Source organism: Lampetra planeri, unplaced genomic scaffold, assembly GCF_965212315.1.
Source record: "Lampetra planeri unplaced genomic scaffold, kcLamPlan1.2.h2 scaffold_103, whole genome shotgun sequence".
Classification (NCBI taxonomy): domain Eukaryota; kingdom Metazoa; phylum Chordata; class Hyperoartia; order Petromyzontiformes; family Petromyzontidae; genus Lampetra; species Lampetra planeri.
The window spans coordinates 341,281-368,903 of record NW_027613739.1 but is presented as its reverse complement, the minus strand read 5'-3'; the positions used below and the strand labels follow the sequence as shown (position 1 = coordinate 368,903).

The 27,623-nt window shown below is 55.1% G+C and overlaps 2 protein-coding genes across 2 annotated transcripts; both read left to right on the top strand.

Annotated features, from left to right (window-relative positions):
* The first annotated feature begins 167 nt into the window (after positions 1-167).
* On the top strand, positions 168-2,008 carry LOC144738513 (hatching enzyme 1.2-like). The gene is made up of 4 exons (XM_078621527.1): positions 168-195; positions 481-598; positions 897-1,072; positions 1,891-2,008. Exons 1-4 carry the CDS (start codon positions 168-170, stop codon positions 1,974-1,976), a joined length of 408 nt encoding a protein of 135 aa, XP_078477653.1. The 3' UTR covers positions 1,977-2,008.
* A 2,269-nt stretch (positions 2,009-4,277) lies between these two features.
* LOC144738507 (hatching enzyme 1.2-like) lies at positions 4,278-21,351 on the top strand. Its single transcript, XM_078621521.1, has 8 exons — positions 4,278-4,456; positions 5,166-5,245; positions 5,618-5,651; positions 7,377-7,490; positions 9,200-9,320; positions 10,826-11,013; positions 19,972-20,059; positions 21,087-21,351. The coding sequence occupies exons 1-8, from the start codon at positions 4,306-4,308 to the stop codon at positions 21,334-21,336; spliced, it is 1,026 nt and encodes a 341-aa protein (XP_078477647.1). The 5' UTR covers positions 4,278-4,305; the 3' UTR covers positions 21,337-21,351.
* The last annotated feature ends 6,272 nt before the right edge of the window (positions 21,352-27,623 follow it).

Below are 27,623 nucleotides of genomic sequence, written 5' to 3'. Positions count from 1 at the left end.
TATCTGCTGTATTTGTTCTTTATCTGCTGTCAAATAAATGTAGTGGGGACCCAGCGAATGAGTGTTAAGTCAATAAGCCACACGTGACGAATGCTATCCAGTCAAAGGCAGCGGTAACCATGACGCTACTCTAGAACAACGAGTAGATTGCAGGACTCGCAGTGGCCATGAAAGAGAAGCAGCTCTCGATGAACGGCAAGTTACTCTGTCAACTCACATAAAGCGGCACCGTGGTTTGAATGAGCGAGGCCTCCTGCTGCCGAGTGGAAGCGCAGGGACAGGCGGCGGAGCGGCCCCCAGGCCCTCCCCACGGGAGCCCAGCGCTACCGCCACTCACGCTCCACCCCACGCCGTGCCACCAACTGTACCCCACGCTCCACCCCACGCCGTGCCCCACGCCGTTGGCTGTGCTCGGCGCTCGCCGTGGACTCTTCCCGCTCACGCCGGCCTCACCGCTCACGCCTGGCGTGTGACCTGCAGACGATGGGGATGTCAAGAAAATCGAGGAGGCAGTACTGGAGTTTGAGAAGAAAACGTGCGTTCGGTTCATCCCTCGCTCTGAAGAGGCCGACTACATCTACATCCACGCGTGGGAGGGGTGAGATACGGAGACACGGACACGGCAGAGACATGGGCATGACAAAGACATGTGCACTACAGAGACACGGACACTACATCTCTCTGTGATGAGTGGTGCATAAATGGGGCTCAGTGCTCAGGCTGGGGTTGTCTCTGTGTGATGAGTGGTGCGTGAATGGGGCTCGGTGCTCAGGCTGGGGTTGTCTCTGTGTGGTGAATGGTGAGGGATGGGGCTCAGTGCTCAGGCTGGGGTTGTCTTTGTGTGATGAGTGGTGAGTGAATGGGGCTCAGTGCTCAGGCTGGGGTTGTCTCTACAGGAATTGGTCGTTCCTGGGCCGTCAGGGTGGGGACCAGGCGCTGTCCCTGGAGCCCGGCAAGGTGACCAAGGGCGTCGTGCTGCACGAGTTGATGCACGCGCTCGGCTTCCACCACGAGCACTGCCGCAGCGACCGCGACGACCACGTCTTTGTGCTGAGCGCCAACATTGATCCAGGTGGGGTGCGGGGAGAGCTGATGGACGCACAGCTCCAGCAGTTGGTGCTACACCTGATCCTGCTCAGAGCGAGTTTAACTCAAAACATAAATCTTATAGAGTCTGCCAACATCACTCGTGGAGAGGTAAAGGTCATGGAGAGTGAAGCTGCCTCAGGCCAGGACCTACTGAACGTCCCTTTATACATACTGAGTAGTGGATGTGTGGTTGCTTCTAACTGTAAGAAGTCAGGGGCTGTGAGTCTGACCTTGGAGGTTGCCATGACGCTGTGTGGCCTGCTTCACCCTGTGGTGACAAACACCTGCCCTGCGCTTTGTGACATCAAAGAGCCCTCCAGTTCCCTTCCCCTGGGCTTTGGAGATGTTGGTGCTTGTATCTGCGCTGCGTGCTCAGAGCCAGCTGTGCGTTGTCGCTCCCAATGGTGTAAGGGGCGGCCTCTTTGTCTCTGATGCTGAGAAGCTGCCTCTGGTGTCGCATGAGGCTCTCACTGGCCTCAGTGAGCACTGTGCTCCAGCGAGCTGTGGGACTCGTCCTCGTGTGGATGACACGAGTTGTAGGCATGCAGATTGTTTGGGATGCATTTGCTGTGTGGTGGGGGTTCATTAGAATATCTGCAGGCTGCAAACCCATATCACCGGAGTCTGCCCTGTTACCCATCAGAGTGCACCATGCCTGGCACAGGTGCTGTGGAGGCATCGCCACCACTGTGAAGTGACAGAGGGGTGCTGATTGTATGCGTGGGGGAGACACGTGATTGAATATGTCCCATGAACACGGTTGTTTGTGCGAGTCTGTACACGTGGTGTGCTGTGTTTCAGAGTGGAAGGACGCGATTGAGAAGAAGACGTCACCAGTTCACACGACCCCCTACGACTACAGCTCCATCACCCACTACAGCACGTGAGTCGCGCGGCCCAGGCTCCACGCAGCGGGATGTAAGCCTGTGCTTACATCATCGTCATCGGCCATCATCTATCCACTGCTGTCTGCAGGCCTCCCCACACCGTCTCCATGCCCTTATCATGCTTTAACCCATCTCACTGCCGCATTGAACTTATCTCACTGTCTCTATCTCCGGAGTGGTTGTCCTCTGGGGCGTGTTCCCTCCTTTAGCTGCCATTCCATCACCATTCTTGTCCATTGGCCACGATCCCCTGTGGCCAAGATGCGGCCCAGCTGCTATCGAGACCCTCATCCCCCCCCCGCCTTGGCCACATCTCACCCCGACTGCGGCGACTCCGTGCAGCTGCCCCACGTCCCTCGATTCCACACGCGAGCTCACCCGGCAAGCTCCTCACCTGCACCTGGGAACGAGAGCCACCAAGGCTCCATGCACCGCACTGGCTCCCAGGCCAATCCCCTGGCTGATAGTCGTGGTGAGGTGGGGTTTGTGTTCATTACTGATAGCAATTCGACTGTAATGATTACCCCCCCAACTCCCCCCACCTAAGTGCGTCGATGTTTACTCTCTCGTTTGCATTGTTTGTCAATGAAGGCCTCCATTTTCAGTCATGGGGGCTTATCTGACCATACTTCACCATATTGGTTATCATGGGTGAGTGCAGGGGGTGTCCCAATACCACTTCAATTATCACTCGCCACTGATGTCAACCATGGCTGGGAAAGTAGTGGCCCGCTGGCACCCACGTGATAGCAATGCCACGCGACGTTCAACGCATCCATGGGTAGTCATTCATTGGCGACTTTGTAGCGAAACAACATTAAACGGGCCGATGTTAAGCGAGCACTGCCTCTACTTGTATTTTTATGTAGAGAGACAGATACATTAAGCAGATGCGTCTCTTTAAATGCGATAAGCTGAACCCTTGGGGCTTACTGCACTGCGAGCGTCTCACTATCTTGACGTGGGTCACGTGATCAAGGTTTGCCTCTGTGTGGTCACAGTGGTTCTACTCCAGCCCTTCTCAAGTTAGTGTGCAACTGGGTTTGATTCATCATTCCAACATAATACAATGCATTGGAGAACAGAGTGGGTACCTTGGAGGGTAACTGAAGGACGTGTAACAGTGAGCCACCAATCGACACGAATATATTCTAACTAATAGCATTAAATGTCGATTTAAATTTCGATTTAAAGCTTTCGTGACTGCAGGGATTCATCTTCTTGGTTCTTTCGGTAAAGTCACGTAGAAAGAAATTAATAAAATAATAAAAATAAAACATAATAAAATAATTCTCACGACGTTTCGGCCACAACGCAAGTAGTCGTCTTCAGGTGAAGAACAGGTCTGTCAAGGAGACAATCTGAATGGAACGCCCCAGGCTTGAAGCGACTATTTATGTTGAGATGGAGGGGCGAAGAGCGTCTTGACAAAATAATTTGCATATCAAGAGGAATTTAGCATATTTATGGGAAATGCAGAAATGCGATTAGTGCTACTGTGGATATTCGATCTCCTTCCCCCATGCGGTGGGGCATAGTAACCTCGCTGCGGTGAGTGCAGGGGAGCGGCGAGGCGCGAGAGTCGGAGCCTCTGAGCGCTCCGTGCCCTCTGCCCCAGTGACCGCGTTCACCAGCAAGGAGGGCGCAGCCTGGGAACGCCTCCAGGTGGCCTCCTGGAGCTGACGACAACAATGCCGCTCGCAAACCGGAGCGGGTCCAGCCAGGCCTCTCCTTGTTCACACGAACTCGAATGAGACACGGGGCGGCACTTATCTCCATTGGCTGCCCTGAGCCAATGGTGATATTCCACATTCCCGTGGCAGGGCCAGTCTGCCCATAGTGCGATCACTGTTCAATGTTTGCAATGTGGTGTTTTTGTATTGAGCCAGGAGGGTTGATGGGGCCAAATGACCGAAACAGGATTAGAACTCTGCCATTGCGATGACGACTGGAGCTCTGTAACCACAGCATCGCCCAGCTGATTACCAGGGTTGATTAGTGCAGTGCAATTGTCTCATAGCGCAGCCCCCTCTGCCTGCAGGGTGCGCGAGCTGAGTGCGCAAGTCTGGAGGAAGTGCTCATTGCTCCTTATAGGAGGCACTGCACGGCCACCGTGTATGGAGACGGCTATTCTCTTGACAGCCGCCAAAGCGCAGTTCTCCGCACACGGCAGCGGGGCTGTGCTGCGTGTACGGGAGCTGCGTCCTTGCCGTGTGACCGCTGTTCCGTTTAGAGCGGTGCCGTGTGCACCGTGGCGGCGCGTCGCGTACCAACGATGCCGCCGTGTGCCCACAGGACGGCCGGTTCCAAAGACGGGAAGAGCGCGACCATGCTCCCCAAGGACAAGAGCAGCACGCGCCGCTTTGGGGGCGGCCACAGCCTCAGTGACGGGGACGTGGAGAAGATCAAGGAGATGTTCGAGCGAGAGCCGGCAACAGCGACGCCCAGCACAGCCACATCGCAGCCTGGCTCCTCTACAGGTGTCTGGCAGCAGCAGCAGCCGCCATAACAGCAGCAGCAGCAGCCACAGCAGCAGCCACTACAGCAGCAGCAGCAACAGCAGCTGCAACAGCCACTGCAGTTGCAATAGCAGCCACAGCCACAGCAGCAGCCACAGCAGCAACAGCCATAGAAGCAGCAGCCATAGCAGCAGCTGCAGCAGCAGAAGCACCTGCAGCAGGAGCAGCCACTGCAGCAGCCACCGCAGCAGCAGCCACTGCAGCAGCCACTGCAGCAGCCACTGCAGCAGCCACTGCAGCAGCCACTGCAGCAGCCACTGCAGCAGCTACTGCAGCGTCAGAGAGCCAAAGCAACAGCTCCTGCGTGGCTGTCCTACGAGACAGTCACAGCTCACAGAGTCTCCTTGCTCCATGAGCGGTAGCGTAGTGGTTAGCGCGCTGCACTACAAACCTGGCGACCCGAGTTCAATTCCCGCTCACGGCCAACACCAATGATGATTATCTGAACCGGTCCTGGGCCTCCCCTAGGTCGACTCAGCCTCAAATGATTACCTAGTACGGTGTGCAAACATCGCCACTAGGGAGGCAAAGGCGCCCGGGTGTAGTGCTGGCCATCGACCCCCTAGTGTGCCATTCCGGCCTCCATAGGTGCTCACTAACAGCACTTACCCCAACAGTCTGTTAAGGCTATATGGGGGAGCTTTGTCTCTATTTGTGTGTGTGTGTGCAGGAGCCCAAGCAGGAGCCGGTACCACGCACAGAGATGCTGGGGCCTGCACGAAGGAAGACGCGATGAGATTGTTTAACAAGGTACCCCAAGCAACGCATGGGTGGTGTCGCCAGGGCTGCATTCATAAGGAGCCGCTGTGCCTCATTGTGGGGCTACGTCATGGGCAGCAACAGGCAGTGCAGCAACATCCATTGTTGTACTGTACTTCTACGTGTCCAAATGTACGCTTCACCAACACGTATTGACCAGCATGGTGGAGTCTGGTCCAATAACCCTCACAGCCCGCACGGTGTGCAGAGGCCCTCATCCAGCAGTGGAGTGATAGAGGGCTGTGCACGTGCACACCTCGCCACCTCTTCTCTACAACCTGCAGCAGCACTTGCAGTGGCTCTGAGCAAGAGCAGCCGTCACGTGCGTTTGTGTTGACTCGGCTGTCTGTCTTTGTTTTGCAGCTGCGCCAGGAGGTGAAGGGAAGCAGCATGAGAGGTACTCACAATCCCGGCTCTTCTGTAGTTTTAAGCACCTGTCAAATAAGATGGTACAAATATGTGTAGTTAAATAGTTTTTACATGGTTAATAACATCTTTCCAATGCTTACTCAGTTTGTTACATTGGTGAAACGAAACGTCATGTCTCTGATGGTGTCCGCGAGTACAAGTCAGATCTGAAACATGGCAAAATTGAGTCTTCCGCCGTTGCCGATCATTGCTACAACGCTGTGGGCTCTCATGATATTGTCTTTTCTGAGACCAAGGTGCTCTGCAACCCTTCTGGCTACCAGCAAAGGTTTGTACATGAAGCCATCCAGATATACAAACACAGACATAACTTCAACCGTGATGATGGGTACAAACTGAGTAATCATTGGAAAGATGTTATTAACCATGTAAAAACTATTTAACTACACATATTTGTACCATCTTATTTGACAGGTACTTTTCTACTTTACCGAGTGTTGACATCCCCAGCGTTTAACAGTACTGCTTTTTTGTATTTGGATTCTCAACCAACATCGGTTTAGGTCGAGGTACACCGATTGTTTTCTTGCACAGGTCCACGTTGACCAATTTCTCTTGTAGCTCCGTTTTCTTGCACAGGTCGACGTTGACCAATTTCTCTTGTAGCTCCGTTTTCTTGCACAGGTCGACGTTGACCAATTTCTCTTGTAGCTCCGTTTTCTTGCACAGGTCGACCTTGACTAATTTCTTTTGTAGCTCTGTTTTCTTGCACAGGTCGACGTTGACCAATTTCTCTTGTAGCTCCGTTTTCTTGCACAGGTCGACGTTGACTAATTTCTTTTGTAGCTCCGTTTTCTTGCACAGGTCGACGTTGACTAATTTCTCTTGTAGCTCCGTTTTCTTGCACAGGTCGACGTTGACCAATTTCTCTTGTAGCTCTGTTTTCTTGCACAGGTCGACGTTGACCAATTTCTCTTGTAGCTCCGTTTTCTTGCACAGGTCGACGTTGACCAATTTCTCTTGTAGCCCCGCCCACCACCCCCACGTTCCATTCCCTGGTTACCACATTCAGATAAGCCCCTCCCCCCTTAACTTGTATTTAAGGGCTGGTCTTTTGGAATTTTCCTCACTTGATGCAGTAATTTTAGCTGTGATGGTCCCACCTGATGACGGAGACTTGTGTTGCCTCCGAAACGTCGTGATTTATTATTTTATTTTATTTCCATTATTACTTTTATTAACTTTTAATTTAATTTTTTACCTCCGTGACTTTACCGAAAAAACCTAAGAGTACATTTTTTTACCTTTTACATCACTCAAACATTTAAGTCATGAAAAAAAGAGAGACGCACATCACCAAACTATAGGGCTAAGCAGCTTCTTGCGCATTCCAGCTGCTCTGACGTTTCCCTGCACTAGAAGCTCCATTACACGTTAGAAGTACCCAGACTGCTTCGCGCAGCTACCACGTGGCCACTACCACCCCACAGACTGTCAGCGATCTGCTCCTCCCTTACCGTTCCCAAGACCACAGAGTGCAGTGATCCTTGAACCACGCTCCCAGGTTTTTTCCTCGTCGCTGGCTGGGAGAGCAGAGTTGCTGTGCTGGTTGAGGGCGCTTGCAGGGCTGTGGTGGTGGTGAATGTCGCCGTTACGCGGAGACGCTCGCTCGCCCTGCCGCTGCTGCCGCTGTGGTGAGAGCGGCGCTCTGGAGTGCGTGCTGGAGCACTCCCCGTGTGCCGTGTCTCGGCAGGAGCACTCTCGCCTTGTGGAGTCAAGGACGGCGTCTCCGCAGGCAGAGTGGGACGCTGGCCCCAGGGCACGGGTGGCCAGGTGTGCGTCCCGTACAAGCTCTCAGCTGCCTTCTGTGAGTGCCTCCCGCACCACAGCGTGCGCTCATTCTGCTCCGTGCTGCAGGGTTCACAATGTGCTCATCTCCTTTTTTATGTTTCAGTGTAATCACGATAATATCACCTTGAATCCAGTTCACTGTTGATACTGATCCAAGCGTTATTGATATGTGAGTGAGGCGTTATTGATATGTGAGTGAAGCGTGATTAAGGTGTTTGTAAGGCATTATTAATTCGCCAGTGAGGTGTTATTAAGTTGCATGTGAGGTGTGAGCGAGGTGCTAGTGAGGACTGAGTAACGTGCGAGCGAGATGCTTTTGAGCCACCCGTGAAGCGTGAGTGATATGCCAGCGAGGTGCGAGGGAGTTCTGAGGCGCTCGTGAAGAGCGAGCGAGGCGCGAGTGAGGCGGCCGTGTGTCCCGTGCCTCGTGTGTAAATCCATCTCATGACATCACACGACCACTCAAGGCTCCCGCGCCAGAGGGAGACACGACCGCTCCGCACCGTGGCCAGCTTCACCAGAGTTCCGCTAGACCGCGATGCCCGTTGTAACCGTGCCGATTCTCACCCTGCCAGCCGTTTACCAGGAGAGTTTAACTTGGCTTCGGTCACGTGATTGGCAATGACACGATTACGAGTGTTACTCAGTGGAGGTCATGTGTCTGGAGAACCAGCCCCGTACAGTCACGTGCAGCGACTGTGCGCATTACAGTGGCACATAAACCCCATGCTGCAGTGCGCTCCCTGTGATGCACTTTACAAAGACACCGGCGTGGTCAGGGGCAAGGCTGGGTCTCAAGCTGTCAGGCAGGCAGGAATCCCTGTCATTCCAAGTCAATGAGAGCGCCTTCTCTTCTAAGGACCGGTGGTGCATCGCTGCTGAAATGAGCAGTGGTGGAAATTCCACATTCCCTCACGTGTTGACGCGTCTTATTTTATCAACCCAAGAGGGATGATGGGCTGAGGTGATCCTCAACCAGATTGTGGTTGAGAGCCAAGCTTCCTATTGCGTGCAATGCGCTTAGATCACAGAGCCACCCGGCCATGTAGATTCGAGGAGAATAGCGGCGTGGCCATTGGCGTGTTGTGTTGATAGACAAACAGCCGTGTGGAGCGGTCGTAGAGAGTGGCACAACGCAGCGTGGCGCTGCACGGTATGGCATGGAGTGGTGTGGCACGGAACGCCGGGGGTATCGCTGCTCGGCAGCCGAAGCCCCTTCGGCGGCCTCCTGCACCCCACAGTGCACAGCACTCGCGCCTGTCCTGTCCATCTCATGACATCACAGGAGTGCTTGCATTCATCACTTCGGTTATATACCCATGTATGCCTGTGTAGGTCAAATCCCAAATACAATGCGATGCGGTTTGATGACAGTCATTGGTGATCAGGCAGAGACCATGAGCTCACTACGCTTGAGAGCTCATGTTTTATCAGGGTGGCTGAAACCTGGTGTGGATCCCAGGATCTGTGGTTCTGGCTCAGTGTCTGTGAAGAGACATCACCCCTGAGCCACCGAGCCACCTCCAGGCTCTTCATGGCGATGTCAAAGCCAAGAGTGCGAGCTGGTGCTTCTCACTCGAGTCCCTTCGTGTCAGAGTCGGGCTCTAAGGGTACGGACCTGCATATGAGTGGATTCTAATGTGGGATTAGTGACTGACACTGTGTCAGTGTACAAATCACTCGTGTGCCCGTAATAAATATACTTGGGCGTTCTGCTTTTGTCAGACGACTATGACGTGCAAGTGATCACGCAGGCGACACAAGAGTTTGAGAAGAAAACTTGCGTCCGGTTCAAACCCCACGCAGGCGAAACGGACTTCATTCACATCCAGAACTTGAGCGACGGGTGAGGGATTCACACCCCAGATTCACACAAAGAATTCACTCCAAGCATTTTCTACCAGTATTCACCCCTAGCATTTACACCGAGCATTCACTCCCATCATTCACCCCCATCATTAACCCCCAACATTCACTCCCAGCATTAACTCCCATCATTAACTCCCAGAGTTCACTCCCATGATCACTCCCATCATTAACTCCCATCATTCAATCCCATCATTCACTCCCATCATTCATTCCCATAATTTACTACCATCATTAACTCCCATCATTCAATCCCATCATTAACTCCCAACATTAACTCCCAACATTTAATCCCATCATTCACTTCCATTATTAATTCCCATAATTCACTCCCATCATTCAATCCCATCATTCACTCCCATCATTCACTCACTCTCTCGTGGTACCCGTGTAAACGAGACAACGCCTGCACTGATTTTTGAGCTTTCAGCAGGGTGCGCTTAGTTCCACTCTCCTCTGTGCCATGCTGTGTTTATGTTGCAGTAGCATTTGTAATTGCGTTTGGATTTATTGGAGCCAATGCATTTTCTGTGCTTGCCATGGCCACTCACTGCCCTGTGCTGGGACTCTGATAAGTGGTAGCACGGCGAGGTAATGAAGATAGAGGGAACTACAATAAATGTATTTAACACGGTTGTTGAGCAGAGGCCCAGTTGTAACAGGAAGCGTTCACACGTATGTTGAATTGAGCACGGTTGTAAGAGCTGGGGAAAGTGACTGTGGGAGCAAAATCCAAAGAGGAACAGCGTGAGGGAAGAATCAGGAAGAGAAGCGTGGTGAGCTGCAGTGCGGTGGGTGAACTCGGCGTGGCTGAGACCAAACGGTCTAAACATGGGTGGAGGAATCAATAAGTGAAGTTCACGAGATCGGTCGTCGTGGTGATAGAAGAGTGATAAGGAGGTGACTGACTACCAGTGAGTGGATGAATGAGTGAGTTCTGGTTCATCAATCACCCTGACAGCTTTACGTTGAATGTGTACAAGAGCAGCAAGGCAGTAACTGAGTGCTGCACCCCAGATATGACAACAGTACTCCAACTTATGCAGAATGTGTGCTTTGCACAGCAGTAGTAATTGCTCAGGTTTTTAATAAGACCTTGGCAGAACAAATAAAACAAAGATTTTTCAACACCTCCTTAGCCAGAACAGCCATTACATGACAGGTCACATGAGATTGTTATGCCAAAGAGATGCATGGTTACATACTCTTTGGGTCTTTCGGTAGAGTCACGTAGATAGAAACAGAATAAAAAATAATACAATCACGACGTTTCGATCGCAACACAAGCAATCGTCCTCAGGTGAAAAATACAGCGGGAGAACTGCCGAGGCAGTTCGTGATTTTTTTATTTTTCTATCTACGTGATTTTACCAAAAGATCCAAAGAGTATATATTACTGCAGTCACGAAAGTCAAGATTCATGGTTACTTTGGATAAGATAACATTTGTTAACATTTTAAACATCTCATGCCTCGTTTCCTCCAGGCATCTCACCAAGAGCTGGTCACTGCTGGGGAAGCAGGGGGGGGAGCAGCCGCTGTCCCTGGAGCCCGGCAAGGTGACCAAGGGCACGGTTCTGCACGAGTTGATGCACGCGCTCGGCTTCCAGCACGAGCACTGCCGCAGCGACCGTGACAAGCACGTCTGGGTGATGCCAGAGAACATCAAGGAAGGTGAGAGACATCAGCAGCAGCATCACCCTCAGCAGCCACCGTCTGTCTGGTGAAGATATTTTATGGAGAGAGATGTTTTATCAACACAAAACATACTGTGAATAATGTCGGGGTAATGAAGGGTGGAAAATGTCTCATTCTAGATTAAACCAGACTGCACCTCCGATTTCCGCACCTCCGATTAGCACGGTGGGCTACGTACCGTATGAAAGACGTTCAACATATAGACTAATTAATTATCCAAGGGAAGGTGGTGCACTTTCCAGTCACACCTCACACCACACATTGCCAATACTCGGCAGCATCTGACAGCCTCTGGACATCAGATGAACCAAGGGAAGTAGAAACATGCCTCAACATCGAGAACAAGCAAACGTCTGTGTAACCTGCACACCCTTACCGGCAGCAGCACGCGAGCGATGCACCTCAGTCCACTTCCCATGAACGCCCAGTTGAAGATGGTGCGTACGAGAGGTATTGGGAATGCACCCTCCCTGTGCTTCTGCCTGGCTCGTGCCTCTGCGCTGCTGGACCAGGGACGATGGAGGCTCGTGCGAGCGAACATGTGCATCTTGCTCCCTGTCGTTGTTCAACGAGCAGCTCGCCAGCCTTGCTCGGCCACGTGAATGCGGCACCGCGGCCGCCCGGCTTGGTGGAGCTCCCCTAAAGGGCACGGAGCAAATGAACGTCTCATAGGGGCGATAATAACGAGAAATACACACCCTGAATAGGCCCTCGTGGTCAAATAAATGACATTAATCAAGAGATTTTAATATAATTGATTTATCTCATGGTAAATAATGGAAACAGTTATAGACGATTAAACACAATGATATAATCCCAGTTGAAATACATCCTAGTTTCATAGTTACATGAATCTCATTGGGCACTCATGTGGCTAAAGAGAGAACACAGCAAGGGATGACAAATCGTGGTGCTGTCTTACATAGATGTAATGTAGTAACTCGGCGGGAGACGACTTCACGGGTAACACACTCTTTATTTTATCAAACTCGTTCACAGGTGACTAACACCTACTTTGTATCTCGGGTGACAAACACCCACTTAGTATCTCGGGTGACAAACACCCACTTAGTATCTCGGGTGACAAACACCCACTTAGCTACTTGGCGACTAACGCCCACTGAGCTACTCGGATGACCAACATCCACTTAGTATCTCGGGTGACAAACACCCACTTAGCTACTCGGCGACTAACGCCACTGAGCTACTCGGATGACCAACATCCACTTAGCTACTCGGCGACTAACGCCACTGAGCTACTCGGATGACCAACATCCACTTAGCTACTCGGCGACTAACGCCACTGAGCTACTCGGGACACTCCCTGCCCGGGGTATCCGTCTCGACTGTGGGTCCCCAGCCCGACCCACGGGGGCGTCGGACCCCGGGTCCCACAGCCTCGCCTCCGAGCCACACAGGGCCCCGGTCCCCACAAGGACGGCGGGACTAGGGGTCTCGTGGCACTAGGTCTTCAGCTCTGTCTTCGGGTCTTCAACTGGGTAACTCTCCCCGAGTGCTCTCGCGCGTCCCCCTTTATACCCCACCTGCGGACGTCGCTGCGAGCACCCACTTATTCGACCAATCGCCGGGCGCTGGCTACGATCCTCTTTTCCCACATCTCATCGTGCCTCACCACTCACGCCGCGCCGCCCCGTCATCTGTCACTCCCGGCGCGCGCGTCCACACCACGCCCACAACGCGTGCCCAACCCCGCACCCCGCGCCGCCCCGTGATCCATCACTGTCACAGTCGGCGCACGTCAATACCACCACTACATCACCCCCTACCACATAGCTCGCAGCCGCCCCGGCTGCTATAAAAATATACAAACCCCCCTGTGTGCCCCGTAACACAACACAACAACAAGAACAACAACTAACCTAACAACACAACACGACGCGAACACTACCATCCGCAACCCTCAACCAATGCCACCGCGACAATAGAACAATATATACAAACCGGCGAGTGACAATAGCAATGTGTATGCAAAAAGGAAAATAAATGGAAATTTTTTTTTTTTCTTTCGACTCGTGCAGTGTCCCCTTTTTCTTCCGAGCGTCCCTACAACGGGACATTACCCCGGCAGAGGGGAACACCGGGCGAGCTCGGTGTAGAGAAAAAACGTCTTCATGAAAATTGTTGAGACCTAGCCCGAGTCCGCCTTGCCGGTCCGTCGTACGGCACCAGACGCGGTTGAACGTCCGGTGGTGCCGGCGGTTCAGGAAGACATCGGCCAGGCATCGAGGACTCGTGCGTGCCCCGGGGTTCAGGCTCTCGACGGTCAGCAGCCGTCAAGCCCGAGGCACCTGGGGGTGGGTCAGGTGGAGACACGTGAGGATCAGCCTGCGACACCTCCCTCCCCGAGTCGACGGTCACATCACACGCCCGGTCGTCACGGCACAGAACGGGGTCACACGGTGCCGCATAGGGCTTCAGTCGGGAGGGGTGCACGTACCAACGGCGTTTCCCCCATTTAATCTGTATACTCTGGGGTCGTGCAACCCGCACAATTTCCACCGGTCCCCTCCAAGGTCTCAACAACTTGGGGGACGTAGCCAACGGTGCATGTGGACAATGCAGCCAGGCCTTATCGCCTGGTTTCCAATCATGCGTATGCACCCTCCGCTCATGCAATTTCTCGTTTGCAATTTGCCGCGACCGCGAATTCAACCTTGCCGCCTCCCGCGCTTCAGTCAATTTGGCGATATTAAATTTGATGTGGTCTGCCAATTTAGATTTTGCACGTGGCTGGGAAATCCCCAGTTGGACGTCCATGGCCGGATCGGCCTCCCGCCCATACATAAGAAAAAATGGGGAAAACCCCGTCGCCGCATGAGGGGCCATTCGATAGGCCGCGAGTACCCCCGGCACCTGTAAGTCCCAATCAACCTGATCGTCGCAGACCTGTTGGCACAACATAGACGTAATCGTCCTGTTCAGACGCTCAACCATCCCGTCAGTCTGCGGGTGGTAGGGGGAAGTACGCACTTTCTTTGTACCCAACAGGTCGCACACCTCGCGCAACAAAACGCTCGAAAAATTCTTCCCTTGATCCGTCAGCAAGCGTTCGGGGGCGCCCTTGTCCAACACATAACCCTGGACAAAGGCGTCCGCCACCGCCGCAGCCGACTGGTTGGCGAGCGGCCATGCCATAGGCCATCGGGTGAAGTATTCCACGCCAACCAGCAGGAACCTATTTCCCCTTGGTGTAGCCGGAAAGGGCCCCAAGATGTCCAACGCTACCAATTCGTTTATACGCGAAACCTGAATGGATTGCAGCGGTGGATTAGCTGCCAATGGTGGCGGTTTCCTTTTGGCGCACCCTACGCATCCCTTAAGAATATTCGCCACGTCGTTACCCATCCCCGGCCAATAATAGTCTCGCTGGATTAGGGCGAGCGTTTTGTGAAAACCCAGATGCATGAGCCGTTCATGAGCTGCCAGAACAACCCTACCCCGCATAGCAACAGGCACAACGAGCACGTGACGCCGGGACATGTTGTCCCACCTCATCAAAAGGCCCTGTCTGCACACCCAGGAACCGACCCGCGCCTCCCCTTCTTCGGGAGCGCCAACTTTCCGACGTAGCGTAAGTAGGGAGCTGTCGGACATCTGGAGGCGGCCCCACTCAATGAGGGGCAACGACAACAGCGAATCCCTCCCCGTGGGGGCGTCCTCTCCCGGGTTGTCAGTGGCGGCGAGCGCAACTCCCGGGGTGCCGGCGACCGGGGGTTTGCACCGCGCCGATCCCAACAAACATGTGCAGTCCGTGCCCGGCGGCAACCGCGACAAGGCGTCCGCGTTTGAGTGTCGCAACCCCTTGCGGTAAATCGTCGTGAATTGGTAGTCTTGAAGGACCTCCAACCATCGGGACAATTGGCCCGACGGCTGTGCCACGCGCATAGCGTATTGTAGAGCCGCATGGTCCGTCCGGACCATAAAATGACGGCCGTAAAGATACGGCCTGAATTGCTGTGTAAAAAACACAATGGCTAACAATTCACGACGAGTTACGCAATAGCGTTGTTCTGCGGGGGAAAGAACCCTACTACCGTAGGCGACCACCCGTTCAACCCCCCCGACCACCTGTGAGAGCACCCCCCCGATACCCGTATTGCTGGCGTCCGTGTCAAGCAAAAACGGTTGTGTGAAATCGGGGTAACACAAGGGGGGAGCCTGCACCAAGGCGTCACGGAGGGAGCAGAACGCAGCCTCCTCTTCCGCCCCCCAGTGAAACCTCACACCCTTAGCCGTCAAAGCGTGCAGGGGCTTGGCTATGGTGGCAAATTGCTTGACAAAACGACGGTAATAGGAGGCAAAACCAATGAAACTACGAACCTCCGTGACCGAGGTTGGCGTTGGCCATGAGCTGACGCAATGCGTCTTAGCAGGGTCCGTCGAGATCCCTGAACGACTCACGATATGGCCCAAATACCTGACCGATTCCCGAAGCAGAAAACATTTAGCCGGTTTAAATTTAAGCTTAGCGGAACGCATCCTGAGGAACACCGCTCTCAGTCGCTGGAGGTGCTCCTCGAAAGTCCGACTAAAGACGATGATATCGTCAAGATAAATCAAACAGGTATCCCATTGGAGGCCCGACAAAACCAATTCCATGAGTCTCTGGAACGTGGCGGGAGCGGAATGTAAGCCCATGGGCAAACGGTTGAATTCAAATAGGCCCCCAGGTGTCCGGAAAGCAGTTTTAGGTTTAGACTCGTTATCGAGTGGCAATTGCCAAAATCCAGAAAGCAGATCGAGTGTGGAAAAAAACTGCGCTCCCGCCAAGGCATCCAGCGACTCATCCATCCTGGGGAGCGGATACGCATCCGCCATCGAGATTTTGTTTAAGCGGCGGAAATCGACACAAAACCGCAAGGACCCGTCCTGTTTCTTTACTAGGACAATAGGAGCACCCCACGGACTAGAAGAGGGCGAAATGATATCGGCCGCCAACATATCATTAACCGCCGATTGCACATGTTCCTTCTCGGCTGGGCTGAGCCGGAAGGGATTCTGACGAATAGGGGCCGCGTCCCCTGTAGCTATGTGGTGGCGCAACAGGTCAGTGCAGCCGATATCGTACTTATGTTTGCTGAACACGTCAGCAAACTCGATGAGCAAACCCCTCAATGCTCCCAATTGCACCCCGGACAAGTTAGCAGAACCCGCACACAGCGAGTCCAACCACTCAGTCCCCTCATCACTTTGAGGATGCGACTTGACAGTGAAATCTGCTTGAGCCACGAGCCGTTCCTCAACGGGTAGCGGCGCGGCGTGAGCCAGCACCGTTCCCTGCGCAATTACGGCCGGCCGCGACCCCGTATTCAGGACCATTACGAACGGCTCACTGTCCCCTCTCACCATGGTTTGAGCAACCGCTAAGTCGAGGCCCTTACTGGCTCTGTTTGACGGCCCCAACAGCACCCCCTGTGCCTCCGCACCCACCTCGAGTGGCTTCCTGAACCGAAGGGGTACTAACATTTGCGATCCCGGGGGCACCCGTACAGTGTGAGTCGCCAGCGCCTGCACCGTCGCACAAACCGTGCGCACTTTGGTAGGGCTCGACAAGAACGCAACCCGCCGACCTGACGGAAGCTCTATGCAGGCCTGATCTATAAGAATTTTGATGGGCATTTTGGACAAAAAGTCCGTACCTAGCAAACAGGGAACGGCCAGCGATGATGATACAAAAATAGGGCCCGCTAATTTAATGTCACCAATGCAAATAGTCGCCCGAATCTGGCCGATGATCCCCAGGGATCCCCCATTCGCCGCATAAAATGGCACGTCTACTGGCAGAAGGGGTCTACTTTGGACGGGAAGAATGTTATAAATAAGGTCCGAGATGATGGTGGCCGACGCACCCGTGTCAACAAGCACCCGGACCTCAACCCCGTCAATGAACCCCGTTACCACGGACGACCCGGCCGACGCAGCCACGATCCTGTGGGCCAATTCGGACCACTCGACTGCTTGCGGGCCGCGTACGGACCCCCCTCGCCGAATTGAACCCCCGGCACCCAGCCGCGAACCCCCCACCGCGAAGCGGCGACCCGAATGTGCCGTGTTTGTGGACCGAACGTGTGAGGTGCCGCGACTTGCCGGGTTTTGTTGGGATGACTTGTGGCCCTGGTCGTCGTCCCGACGTGGTCCTGTGGCGCGCTGACGCGGGGCCCGGCACCCGGCTGCGACGTGACCCCGAAGGCCGCAGTTGTAGCAGACGACGGACGTCGTAGGTTTCGGTTGCTCCAGCTTGCGGGGCGAACGTGTGGGGGAACGACCTCCCGTTCTCCACTCCCCCGGACGCGATGCAGCGAAGGCCTGCTCCTGCACCGCAGCTGGCTGAGGTTCGGCGATCGTGGCGGCCAGTGCCGCGTTCCCCGCCCATTTGCAGACGACCCCCGGCTTGCGTTTGAGGACCTCGTACGCGTGAATGCTCGTGGCGATCGCCAGGGAGCAGATATCCATCTCGTCTGCCACGTTGATGGGGACCCCCAACTCGTGGGCCAACACCAGCAGCTGCTCCGTCACCATGGCGTCCTTCCCCTCCTTATCCATGCGGGGAAAAGCTGCGTCCGCCATCGCGAGTAGTGCCGTGCGGTAGGCTAGCGTCGTTTCCCCAGCCACCTTCCGCCGATCGTAGAACTGGTGGCGACACGTGGAGGGCGGCCCGAACACCTTCGCCATCAGGTGTAGTGCGGCCTGGAGCGTAGAGCGGGACGACCTTGCAGCAGATGTGAAGGCTGCAAGCGCGTCGTCGTCAAGCATCGCTGGCAACGCACGCAGGGCAGTGGTGTCGGACCACCCCGACATCTCCTGATGAGCGAGGAACCTTCGTTGGAAGGCTCCCCAGTCGCCCCCATCCGCCTTGAACGCCGACAGCGCGGGCAATCTTTGCTGGAGGACCCGATCGTCGTCGACGTCGGAGAGATTTTCCCGCGCTCCGCTGGAGTTGTGTAAAATGTCGGCTCGGTTGTCAGGCGCAAAATGGAGGGCTCCGGCGCGCGCTGATGACGTGGGCTGCGCTGCGCGGAGGTGTCCGGCCACGTGGCGTCCGTCTTTCCCGCCAATCGGTGGCGGCCCCCCAAAAACGGCGGCAACTTCCAGACTTTTGGCGCGAAGCGCCTTTTGGCGGGAATCCTCCAACGTCGCTTCCTCCACGACCCCCGCAGCCGTTTTTTCCGCTCGCCGGAACGGAGATGTCGGCCAAGACAGCGGCGGCGGCGAGTAGCAACTCCGCCAACCGGGAGTGCGCGTCCTGGAGGCTGGTGTCGGAGGCAAGCGGAGCGTCGGCCATCACCGCGAAGTGCTGCATCGGCGGCAACTCCTTGTCCTCTACTCCCGAGGTCGGTGTCCCCGGTACGCCGTCGTCATCCCGACCTCGCTCGTGGGTACGGGTAGTCTTCCTTGTGTCCATACTTCTTGAAGACAGGTTTACTTCTGACGCCAGTTGTAATGTAGTAACTCGGCGGGAGACGACTTCACGGGTAACACACTCTTTATTTTATCAAACTCGTTCACAGGTGACTAACACCTACTTTGTATCTCGGGTGACAAACACCCACTTAGTATCTCGGGTGACAAACACCCACTTAGTATCTCGGGTGACAAACACCCACTTAGCTACTTGGCGACTAACGCCCACTGAGCTACTCGGATGACCAACATCCACTTAGTATCTCGGGTGACAAACACCCACTTAGCTACTCGGCGACTAACGCCACTGAGCTACTCGGATGACCAACATCCACTTAGCTACTCGGCGACTAACGCCACTGAGCTACTCGGATGACCAACATCCACTTAGCTACTCGGCGACTAACGCCACTGAGCTACTCGGGACACTCCCTGCCCGGGGTATCCGTCTCGACTGTGGGTCCCCAGCCCGACCCACGGGGGCGTCGGACCCCGGGTCCCACAGCCTCGCCTCCGAGCCACACCGGGCCCCGGTCCCCACAAGGACGGCGGGACTAGGGGTCTCGTGGCACTAGGTCTTCAGCTCTGTCTTCGGGTCTTCAACTGGGTAACTCTCCCCGAGTGCTCTCGCGCGTCCCCCTTTATACCCCACCTGCGGACGTCGCTGCGAGCACCCACTTATTCGACCAATCGCCGGGCGCTGGCTACGATCCTCTTTTCCCACATCTCATCGTGCCTCACCACTCACGCCGCGCCGCCCCGTCATCTGTCACTCCCGGCGCGCGCGTCCACACCACGCCCACAACGCGTGCCCAACCCCGCACCCCGCGCCGCCCCGTGATCCATCACTGTCACAGTCGGCGCACGTCAATACCACCACTACATAGAGACCACTCAGATGCTGTCTCGAGTCTCTATGATCTTTCAAGGGTCCATAAAAGACAGGCAGAAATAATCCATCTGATGGTTAAATAAAGTATGTTAGTAAATAAATAATGGATATATGATGTTATACATGAGACAGTCCACTGCTAGATGAGGGTCTCTCTGTGTCCTATTGGCCATGGAGGTTATTTCAACAAACTTCACCATGCTGGCCTGGCGGGTTAGTGAAGGGGATGGAGTACAGAACCACAGTGCATTGTGCTGCACTGCCTTCTGCTCCCCACAATGCCTTCTGCACCTGTTGGATGCGTGGTCGTCACACATCCCAAGCACTATCCAAGCCTTGAGCCTTACTTAGCTTCTGAGAGCTGATAGGAGTGTGCACATTGTGGCGATTTGGTAACCAGGTTAAATAAGGCGCAGCTGGAATAAACACACCCTGCAGTCTGAATGTAGAAATATTTTTCAATTACAATAATGAGTAATGTTGAAGGAACATTCAGGTGCTGTACTGTGGTAGTGAAACCAAGATGCTGAGTAATGCTAGAGGACCAGTCACAGGTGTACTGTGGTAGTGGAATTAGCAACGTGATGCTGCACACCACGTGCTTGTCTTATTGTTGACAGAATGGAGAGATCAGATTGTGGACATCAAATCAAACGAAAAGGATTTGGCAGCACCCTACGACTGCAGCTCCATCATGCACTACAGCATGTACGTGTGTGTGCGTGTAACATTACTCCATATCTGGACACAGTCCTCCGGCAGGCGAGGCTGCGTTGACCAGCCACCGCATGCCCAAGTAGCTTCTGTTTGCCTGGATAAAGGGGGCTAAATTGGTGCGACACAGGTTGGAAAAGAGATTAACTGAGGCAGCACAGAAAGATGTGGAGCTGAGTGAACTTGCCGGAGACTTGAAAGTTCACCAGGAGTGTCAAGATCGGCCTCTATGGAGGAGGTTTTTGCAGAACATTATTGGTCAGTTGGAGGCAGTCGCCCTCCAATAAAAACGGAGGGCAGAGGAGCGTCGCTCACAACAATGAGCAGCTAAAATGCAGCAAGTTGGCACAGTAAGGGGCACAGGTGGTGCATCTGCCAGTCATCTCAGTCAGCCAACCCATGGTACATGGGTCTATCCCGTGACCTCCTGTCAGCAGAGGTCGCAAACGGGTTTTGATTCCTTACCCATACCCGTACCCGGCCGCACCAGGGTCGCAAACGGGTACCCGTACCCGGCCGTAACCGTACCCTCACAGTGCACCTGGCCTGGCACAAGCTCCATGGTGACGTTATCACCACTTAGTGACGAATGGCGGGTGTTGTTGTGTTTATGTAGGCTGTGTGCATGAGTGTGCTATGTCGTCTGTGTGCATGAGTAGGCTTTGTAGTCTGTGTATGTAGGCTATATATGAGTGTGCTATGTAGGCTGTGTGTATGCGTGGGTTTATTAGGCTGTGTTTATGTAGGCTGTGTGTATGTAGACTATATATGAGTGTGCTATGTAGGCTGTGTGTATGAGTGGGTTTATTAGGCTGTGTGTATGAGTCAGTTTATTAGGCTGTGTCTATGTAGGCTGTGTGTATGAGTGGGTGTATTAGGCTGTATGTATTTAGGCTGTGTGTATGAGTGTGCTATGTAGGCTGTATGTATGAGTGGGTTTATGTAGGCTGTGTGTATGAGTGTGTGTATATATAGCTGTGGTTATTGCTATGAATGCAGGCTGAGCACGTGCATCTTGCAGGTTGGCAGCCGCTGTGGATGAGCGCAACCCAACGATCATCCCCAGGAACGTTCTGTCCATGCTGCACATGGGACAGAGCAACTCGCTGAGTCCCTGCGACGTGGTCAAGGTGCAGAAGCTGTATGGCTACAAGGCGGAGGTGCACGCCGCTCCTGCAGGTTGGGCCACGTGGTTTACGCCGTTGGCCTTGTGTTGGGTTTTAGTGAGGACCGGGGGTCTCGTGATGAGCTGTGCGTCCATCCCTCTGTAGCATTCTATCTGGTTCCACGGTGCCTCCAACCCGGAATCAATGCAAGATTCCCTTCCACAACCATACCCAAACTGGGAAGTCACATTTTTCACTATTGCCATTGGTTTAAACCAAATATGAATGTTTTTTTTAATATGATCCTGTCTTGTATATTGTGGCACACCCACCATAGTATGATTGACATAAGTGACTAAAACCCAACAAAGTTCATAGTATTTACCAACATTCTCTTTGTGAAACATGTTGTGAGTTTACTGTGGTGATTCTGATTATGGATACGTTGTTGACAAGAGACAATATACCTCGACTACCCCAGGCTGTTTGTAAGAGCTCTGCTGAGAAGGGAATCCATTGTTGGATGTGTGTTGGATATTGCCCCGGTAAACATCTCAGTGGCGTGAGGAATTCTGGCTGCATGAACTTCAGACGTCGCTCCGTGGCCGCCGTGCGTGGTGCCGTGGAGTTGCTGGGTGCCCCCCCTCCCCCCACCATGTGCGCTCACCTGGCCCTGTCTCTGTGTCAGCACTCACCTGGCTCTGTCTCTGTGTCGGCACTCACCTGGCTCTGTCTCTGTGTCGGCACTCACCTGGCCCTGTCTCTGTGTCACCACTCACCTGGCCCTGTCTCCGTGTCGGCACTCACCTGGCCCTGTCTCTGTGTCACCACTCACCTGGCCCTGTCTCTGTGTCACCACTCACCTGGCCCTGTCTCTGTGTCAGCACTCACCTGGCCCTGTCTCTGTGTCACCACTCACCTGGCCCTGTCTCTGTGTCGGCACTCACCTGGCTCTGTCTCTGTGTCGGCACTCACCTGGCCCTGTCTCTGTGTCAGCACTCACCTGGCCCTGTCGCTGTGTCGGCACTCACCTGGCCCTGTCTCTGTGTCGGCACTCACCTGGCTCTGTCTCTGTGTCGGCACTCACCTGGCCCTGTCTCTGTGTCACCACTCACCTGGCCCTGTCTCCGTGTCGGCACTCACCTGGCCCTGTCTCTGTGTCACCACTCACCTGGCCCTGTCTCTGTGTCACCACTCACCTGGCCCTGTCTCTGTGTCAGCACTCACCTGGCCCTGTCTCCGTGTCGGCACTCACCTGGCCCTGTCTCTGTGTCAGCACTCACCTGACCCTGTCTCTGTGTCACCACTCACCTGGCCCTGTCTCTGTGTCAGCACTCACCTGGCCCTGTCTCTGTGTCAGCACTCACCTGGTCCTGTCTCTGTGTCACCACTCACCTGGCCCTGTCGCTGTGTCGGCACTCACCTGGCCCTGTCGCTGTGTCGGAACTCACCTGGCCCTGTCTCTGTGTCAGCACTCACCTGGCCCTGTCTCTGTGTCAACACTCACCTGGCCCTGTCTGTGTGTCGACACTCACCTGGCTCTGTCTCTGTGTTGGCACTCACCTGGCTCTGTCTCTGTGTCAGCACTCACCTGGCCCTGTCTCTGTGTCACCACTCACCTGGCCCTGTCTCCGTGTCAGCACTCACCTGGCCCTGTCTCTGTGTCACCACTCACCTGGCCCTGTCTCTGTGTCACCACTCACCTGGCCCTGTCTCTGTGTCAGCACTCACCTGGCCCTGTCTCCGTGTCGGCACTCACCTGGCCCTGTCTCTGTGTCAGCACTCACCTGACCCTGTCTCTGTGTCACCACTCACCTGGCCCTGTCTCTGTGTCACCACTCACCTGGCCCTGTCTCTGTGTCACCACTCACCTGGCCCTGTCTCTGTGTCACCACTCACCTGGCCCTGTCTCTGTGTCGGCACTCACCTGGCTCTGTCTCTGTGTCGGCACTCACCTGGCCCTGTCTCTGTGTCGGCACTCACCTGGCCCTGTCTCTGTGTCGGCACTCACCTGGCCCTGTCTCTGTGTCAGCACTCACCTGGCCGTGTCTCTGTGTCAGCACTCACCTGGCCCTGTCTGTGTGTCGGCACTCACCTGGCCCTGTCTCTGTGTCGGCACTCACCTGGCCCTGTCTGTGTGTCAGCACTCACCTGGCTCTGTCTCTGTGTTGGCACTCACCTGGCCCTGTCGCTGTGTCGGCACTCACCTGGCCCTGTCTCTGTGTCGGCACTCACCTGGCCCTGTCTGTGTGTCAGCACTCACCTGGCTCTGTTACTGTGTCGGCACTCACCTGGCTCTGTCTCTGTGTCGGCACTCACCTGGCCCTGTCTCTGTGTCACCACTCACCTGGCCCTGTCTTTGTGTCGGCACTCACCTGGCCCTGTCGCTGTGTCGGCACTCACCTGGCCCTGTCGCTGTGTCGGCACTCACCTGGCCCTGTCTCTGTGTCACCACTCACCTGGCCCTGTCGCTGTGTCAGCACTCACCTGGCCCTATCGCTGTGTCGGCACTCACCTGGCCCTGTCTCGGTGTCAGCACTCACCTGGCCCTGTCTCTGTGTCAGCACTCACCTGGCCCTGTCTGTGTGTCGGCACTCACCTGGCTCTGTCTCTGTGTTGGCACTCACCTGGCTCTGTCTCTGTGTCGGCACTCACCTGGCTCTGTCTCTGTGTCGGCACTCACCTGGTCCTGTCTCTGTGTCGGCACTCACCTGGCCCTGTCTGTGTGTCGGCACTCACCTGGCCCTGTCTTGTGTGTCGGCACTCACCTGGCTCTGTCTCTGTGTTGGCACTCACCTGGCCCTGTCTCTGTGTCGGCTCTCACCTGGCTCTGTCTCTGTGTTGGCACTCACCTGGCCCTGTCTCTGTGTCGGCACTCACCTGGCTCGGTCTCTGTGTCGGCACTCACCTGGCCCTCTCTCTGTGTCACCACTCACCTGGCCCTGTCTTTGTGTCACCACTCACCTGGCCCTGTCTCTGTGTCGGCACTCACCTGGCCCTGTCGCTGTGTCGGCACTCACCTGGCCCTGTTTCTGTGTCAGCACTCACCTGGCCCCGTCTCTGTGTCAGCACTCACCTGGCCCTGTCTCTGTGTCAGCACTCACCTGGCTCTGTCTCTGTATCAGCACTCACCTGGCCCTGTCTCTGTGTCACCACTCACCTGGCCCTGTCTCTGTGTCGGCAGCGTTGGTCAGGACGAGCAGAACCTCAGCTGATGATGAGGCGCCGCTGGAGAGCCGCGTCGGCGTTTGGAAGGCAAAGGTAACACGGAAGCTCACTTTGTCTATTGTAGTGAAGCATGGGGATGGAATTAAATATGTTTAATCCATTACTACACCACGTATAAACACGAGACGTATGTGTAAACACAATTTTAATAATGTAAATTCCAAGCTAGCTGGATGTTGCACTTAGCCAGACCAGTGCAGGCGATAGAATAAACTTGTGCTGCCTCCTGTGCCACCTCAGCGCATGGCCACAGTGCATGCTCTCGCACGCCAGCTGTCTGCGTGGCGTTGTGTCGCTGGGTTTAGCTCCCTAGAGCCCTGCCTCCGGCTCCCTTCTCCTCCTTCGTGTCTCTCGCTGTCTCTCTCTTGTTTTGTGTCCTCTGTATCATTCTCAGAGGGCTTCACAACAACTCAGTGGTGAGGTCAGTGCAGCACAATGCACCATCAATGCAGTACTGATTTTTTTTCATGGATTTATATCTAGCATTGAAAACGCATGTTTCGTAGATTTTAATTGCTAAACATGGTTGTATGTGCAGCTAGCCAGACTTGTCAGCCAGCCGGACCAGGGCTCCCATATTAGTCCGACTAGCCGGGGTTTTACTCTACCCAATGCATTACAGGGATGTTCCCTTGGTGAGTTACATTAACTATGAAATCAAGACTGCACCCTATTCTTATTGGGTGATTCCTAACGTCACTAACTCCCACTCGTTGAGTGATCTAAGGTTGCAATTCACTGCAGAATGCCGCATCTTACTGCGTGCAGGTTCACAAGTGTGTAATGCGAGCAAGAATTGAGGGGGGCGGAGTCTGGGTCACGTGAGGAGAGGGAGGAGTTAGGGTCACGTGGGGGAGAGGATTTAGGGAGAGGAACCGGAAGGGACCGGGGAGTGAAGACGGAGTGAAACGGGAGGAGGCCACGCTGGGCAGTACTGGGAGGGTGGCGCGATCGCCACGTGTTGGGAGACCTCGGCACCGTCAGCCATCGGTGTCCGGGCAAAGAAGGGCTAGCGGGCTGTGAAAGGCTGGCTGTGGACGGGGCAGAGCGGAGCAGCAGTGTGGCTGCATAGCGGAGCAGCAGGGTGGCTGCATAGCGGAGCAGCAGCGTGGCTGCAGAGCGGAGCAGCAGAGGGGCTGCATAGAGGAGCGGCAGTGTGGCTGCAGGGTGCTCGACGGAGGAGACGCGGGCCTGAGCAAGGACACCGTGGGAGCGAGGTTTACACGAACCCAAATAAAGGACAACAGAGATCGACACTGTGAAATAGTCCTTTATTACACTGGTGTCAGAAGTGAAACGGCATGTCAAAACAGCTCAGAAGAAAGAACGTCCCTGCACCATCGTCTGCAACATCTTCGGACGACGACCTTCCTCCAGCGGTGGCGCTACCGACGATGGAGGGAGGGAGCGACGCAGGGATGAGCGACGGTCTGGGGGTGCAGGACGTTGCCGCTTCGGTGGGTCCATCCACGCAGGTGGACGCCAACGAAGGATGGCGACAAGTGGCGGCCCAGCTTGAGGCACTGAAGGCGGTGTTGACGCAGCTGTGCGACCTCGTGACGCCGGCGACGACTTTGAGGAGGCCCGGCGGAGAACAGCGGACCGGGGCCTTGCCTACACCGTCAGCCCTCTCCACCACGCGGCACGAAGCCGCCATCTTGGGCGTGGCCGAAAAAAACGGCGGGAAGCCGCCATATTATGCCCTCCACCGCGGGGAGCCGCCATTTTGAACACGTTGCGGAGTGACGCCATCTTGTCGCTGCTGCACGAGTCGCCACCAACGGAGGACAGCGGAGCAAGGACCCGCAGCCGTCATCTTAACACTGTTAAAGAATTCTCCATCGGCGGGGATTGGAGTGCGTTCGCCTGCCGGTTCCAAGCGGCGGTACGATCCGCCAAATGGACGGACGCGGAGGCCCTAGAAGTCCTGCCAACACTTCTCGACAACGAGTCCGTCAGGTTCTTCCGCTCCATCAAGGCCGAAAAGAAGAGGACGCTACAGGCGGTCTTTGAGGAAATGGCGGACGCGTACGAGCCTCCGGACGATGCTCATCGCAGATTCGTACAGCGGCAACGGGCGCCGAAAGAATCGCCGGTGGCATTCCGAGGCGCCGTTCTGGAACTGGCCATGGCCGCATATCCTGAGACGGAGCTTGATTTGTTGGAACCCCTCATATTGGGCAAGATGCTGGAATTATCTAGAGACTTGGGGATCCCCATGCCGGTGTGCGGCCATGATAAGTTGACGTCCCGTGCTGCAGCTAAGTACTTAGCTGCCCAATTTAACCTTCGACGGTGGAAACAGGTGTCAGCTTGGACGGGGGGCCCCATCGTCGACGGCGGTGCTACAGGGTCGGATCCCAAGAAGGCGGTCTACGTTCCTGACGACAGGGGTCCGCAGGAGTTGACGGCCGCCTCCGCCCAGTGGCCTGCTCGAGGGGCACCGGGGCTGCGGTCCGGGCCGCCGACGCGGGAGAGTCGGGACAGAGGGGGTGCTGCGCGCCGCAACGACGTGGAGTGTTTCCGCTGCGGCCGTAAGGGCCACTTCGCCAGGGATTGTTGGGCTCGCATCCCGGGGCCGCCCCAGCAGGAGGCCTCGGCCACGGACGTGACGCAAAAGGAACATCCAGGACAGGCAAGTCGGTGCGCATCAGACACCCGGCAAGGCCTGTCACCTCATACATCACCATCGCCGCGCGGTCCGTGTGTCGTTAACAACGGGGGGCCGCCGATTGACCCGTGTCGCTCGCTGACGCAGTGGCGGAAATTGGCACGGAGGGTGGTTGCGGCTGCTACTGGGTCGTCCACTGTGCCTGGTTCTATTCAGGGGGTCGAGGTGCGCATTTTGGTTGACTCCGGTGCGTCCGCGACCATTATCTCAGACGTCATTTTCCATCTCTTGGGCATTCCGCCGGGGAGAGTGCGACCGGTTTATGACTCTTGCATAGCGGCGAACGGGGGAAGTATTGGCATTGTGGGCCAGGTGGACGCCAACATATCGATTGGGGGGGGTTTCGGCTTCAGGGACCGTTTTGATTTCCAGGTCCCTCGCGGTGCCCTGTTTGTTGGGGACCGATTTCCTGGCAAAAATGCCCATTCAAATAAGGGTTAATCAAAATTGCATTGAATTGCCGGAGGGTCGGAAAATTTCATTCTTGCCGTCGCCCTGGGGCCAGTCTGCCCCTGTCTGCCAGGTGCAGGCGCTGTCCGAGGTATCTGTTGAC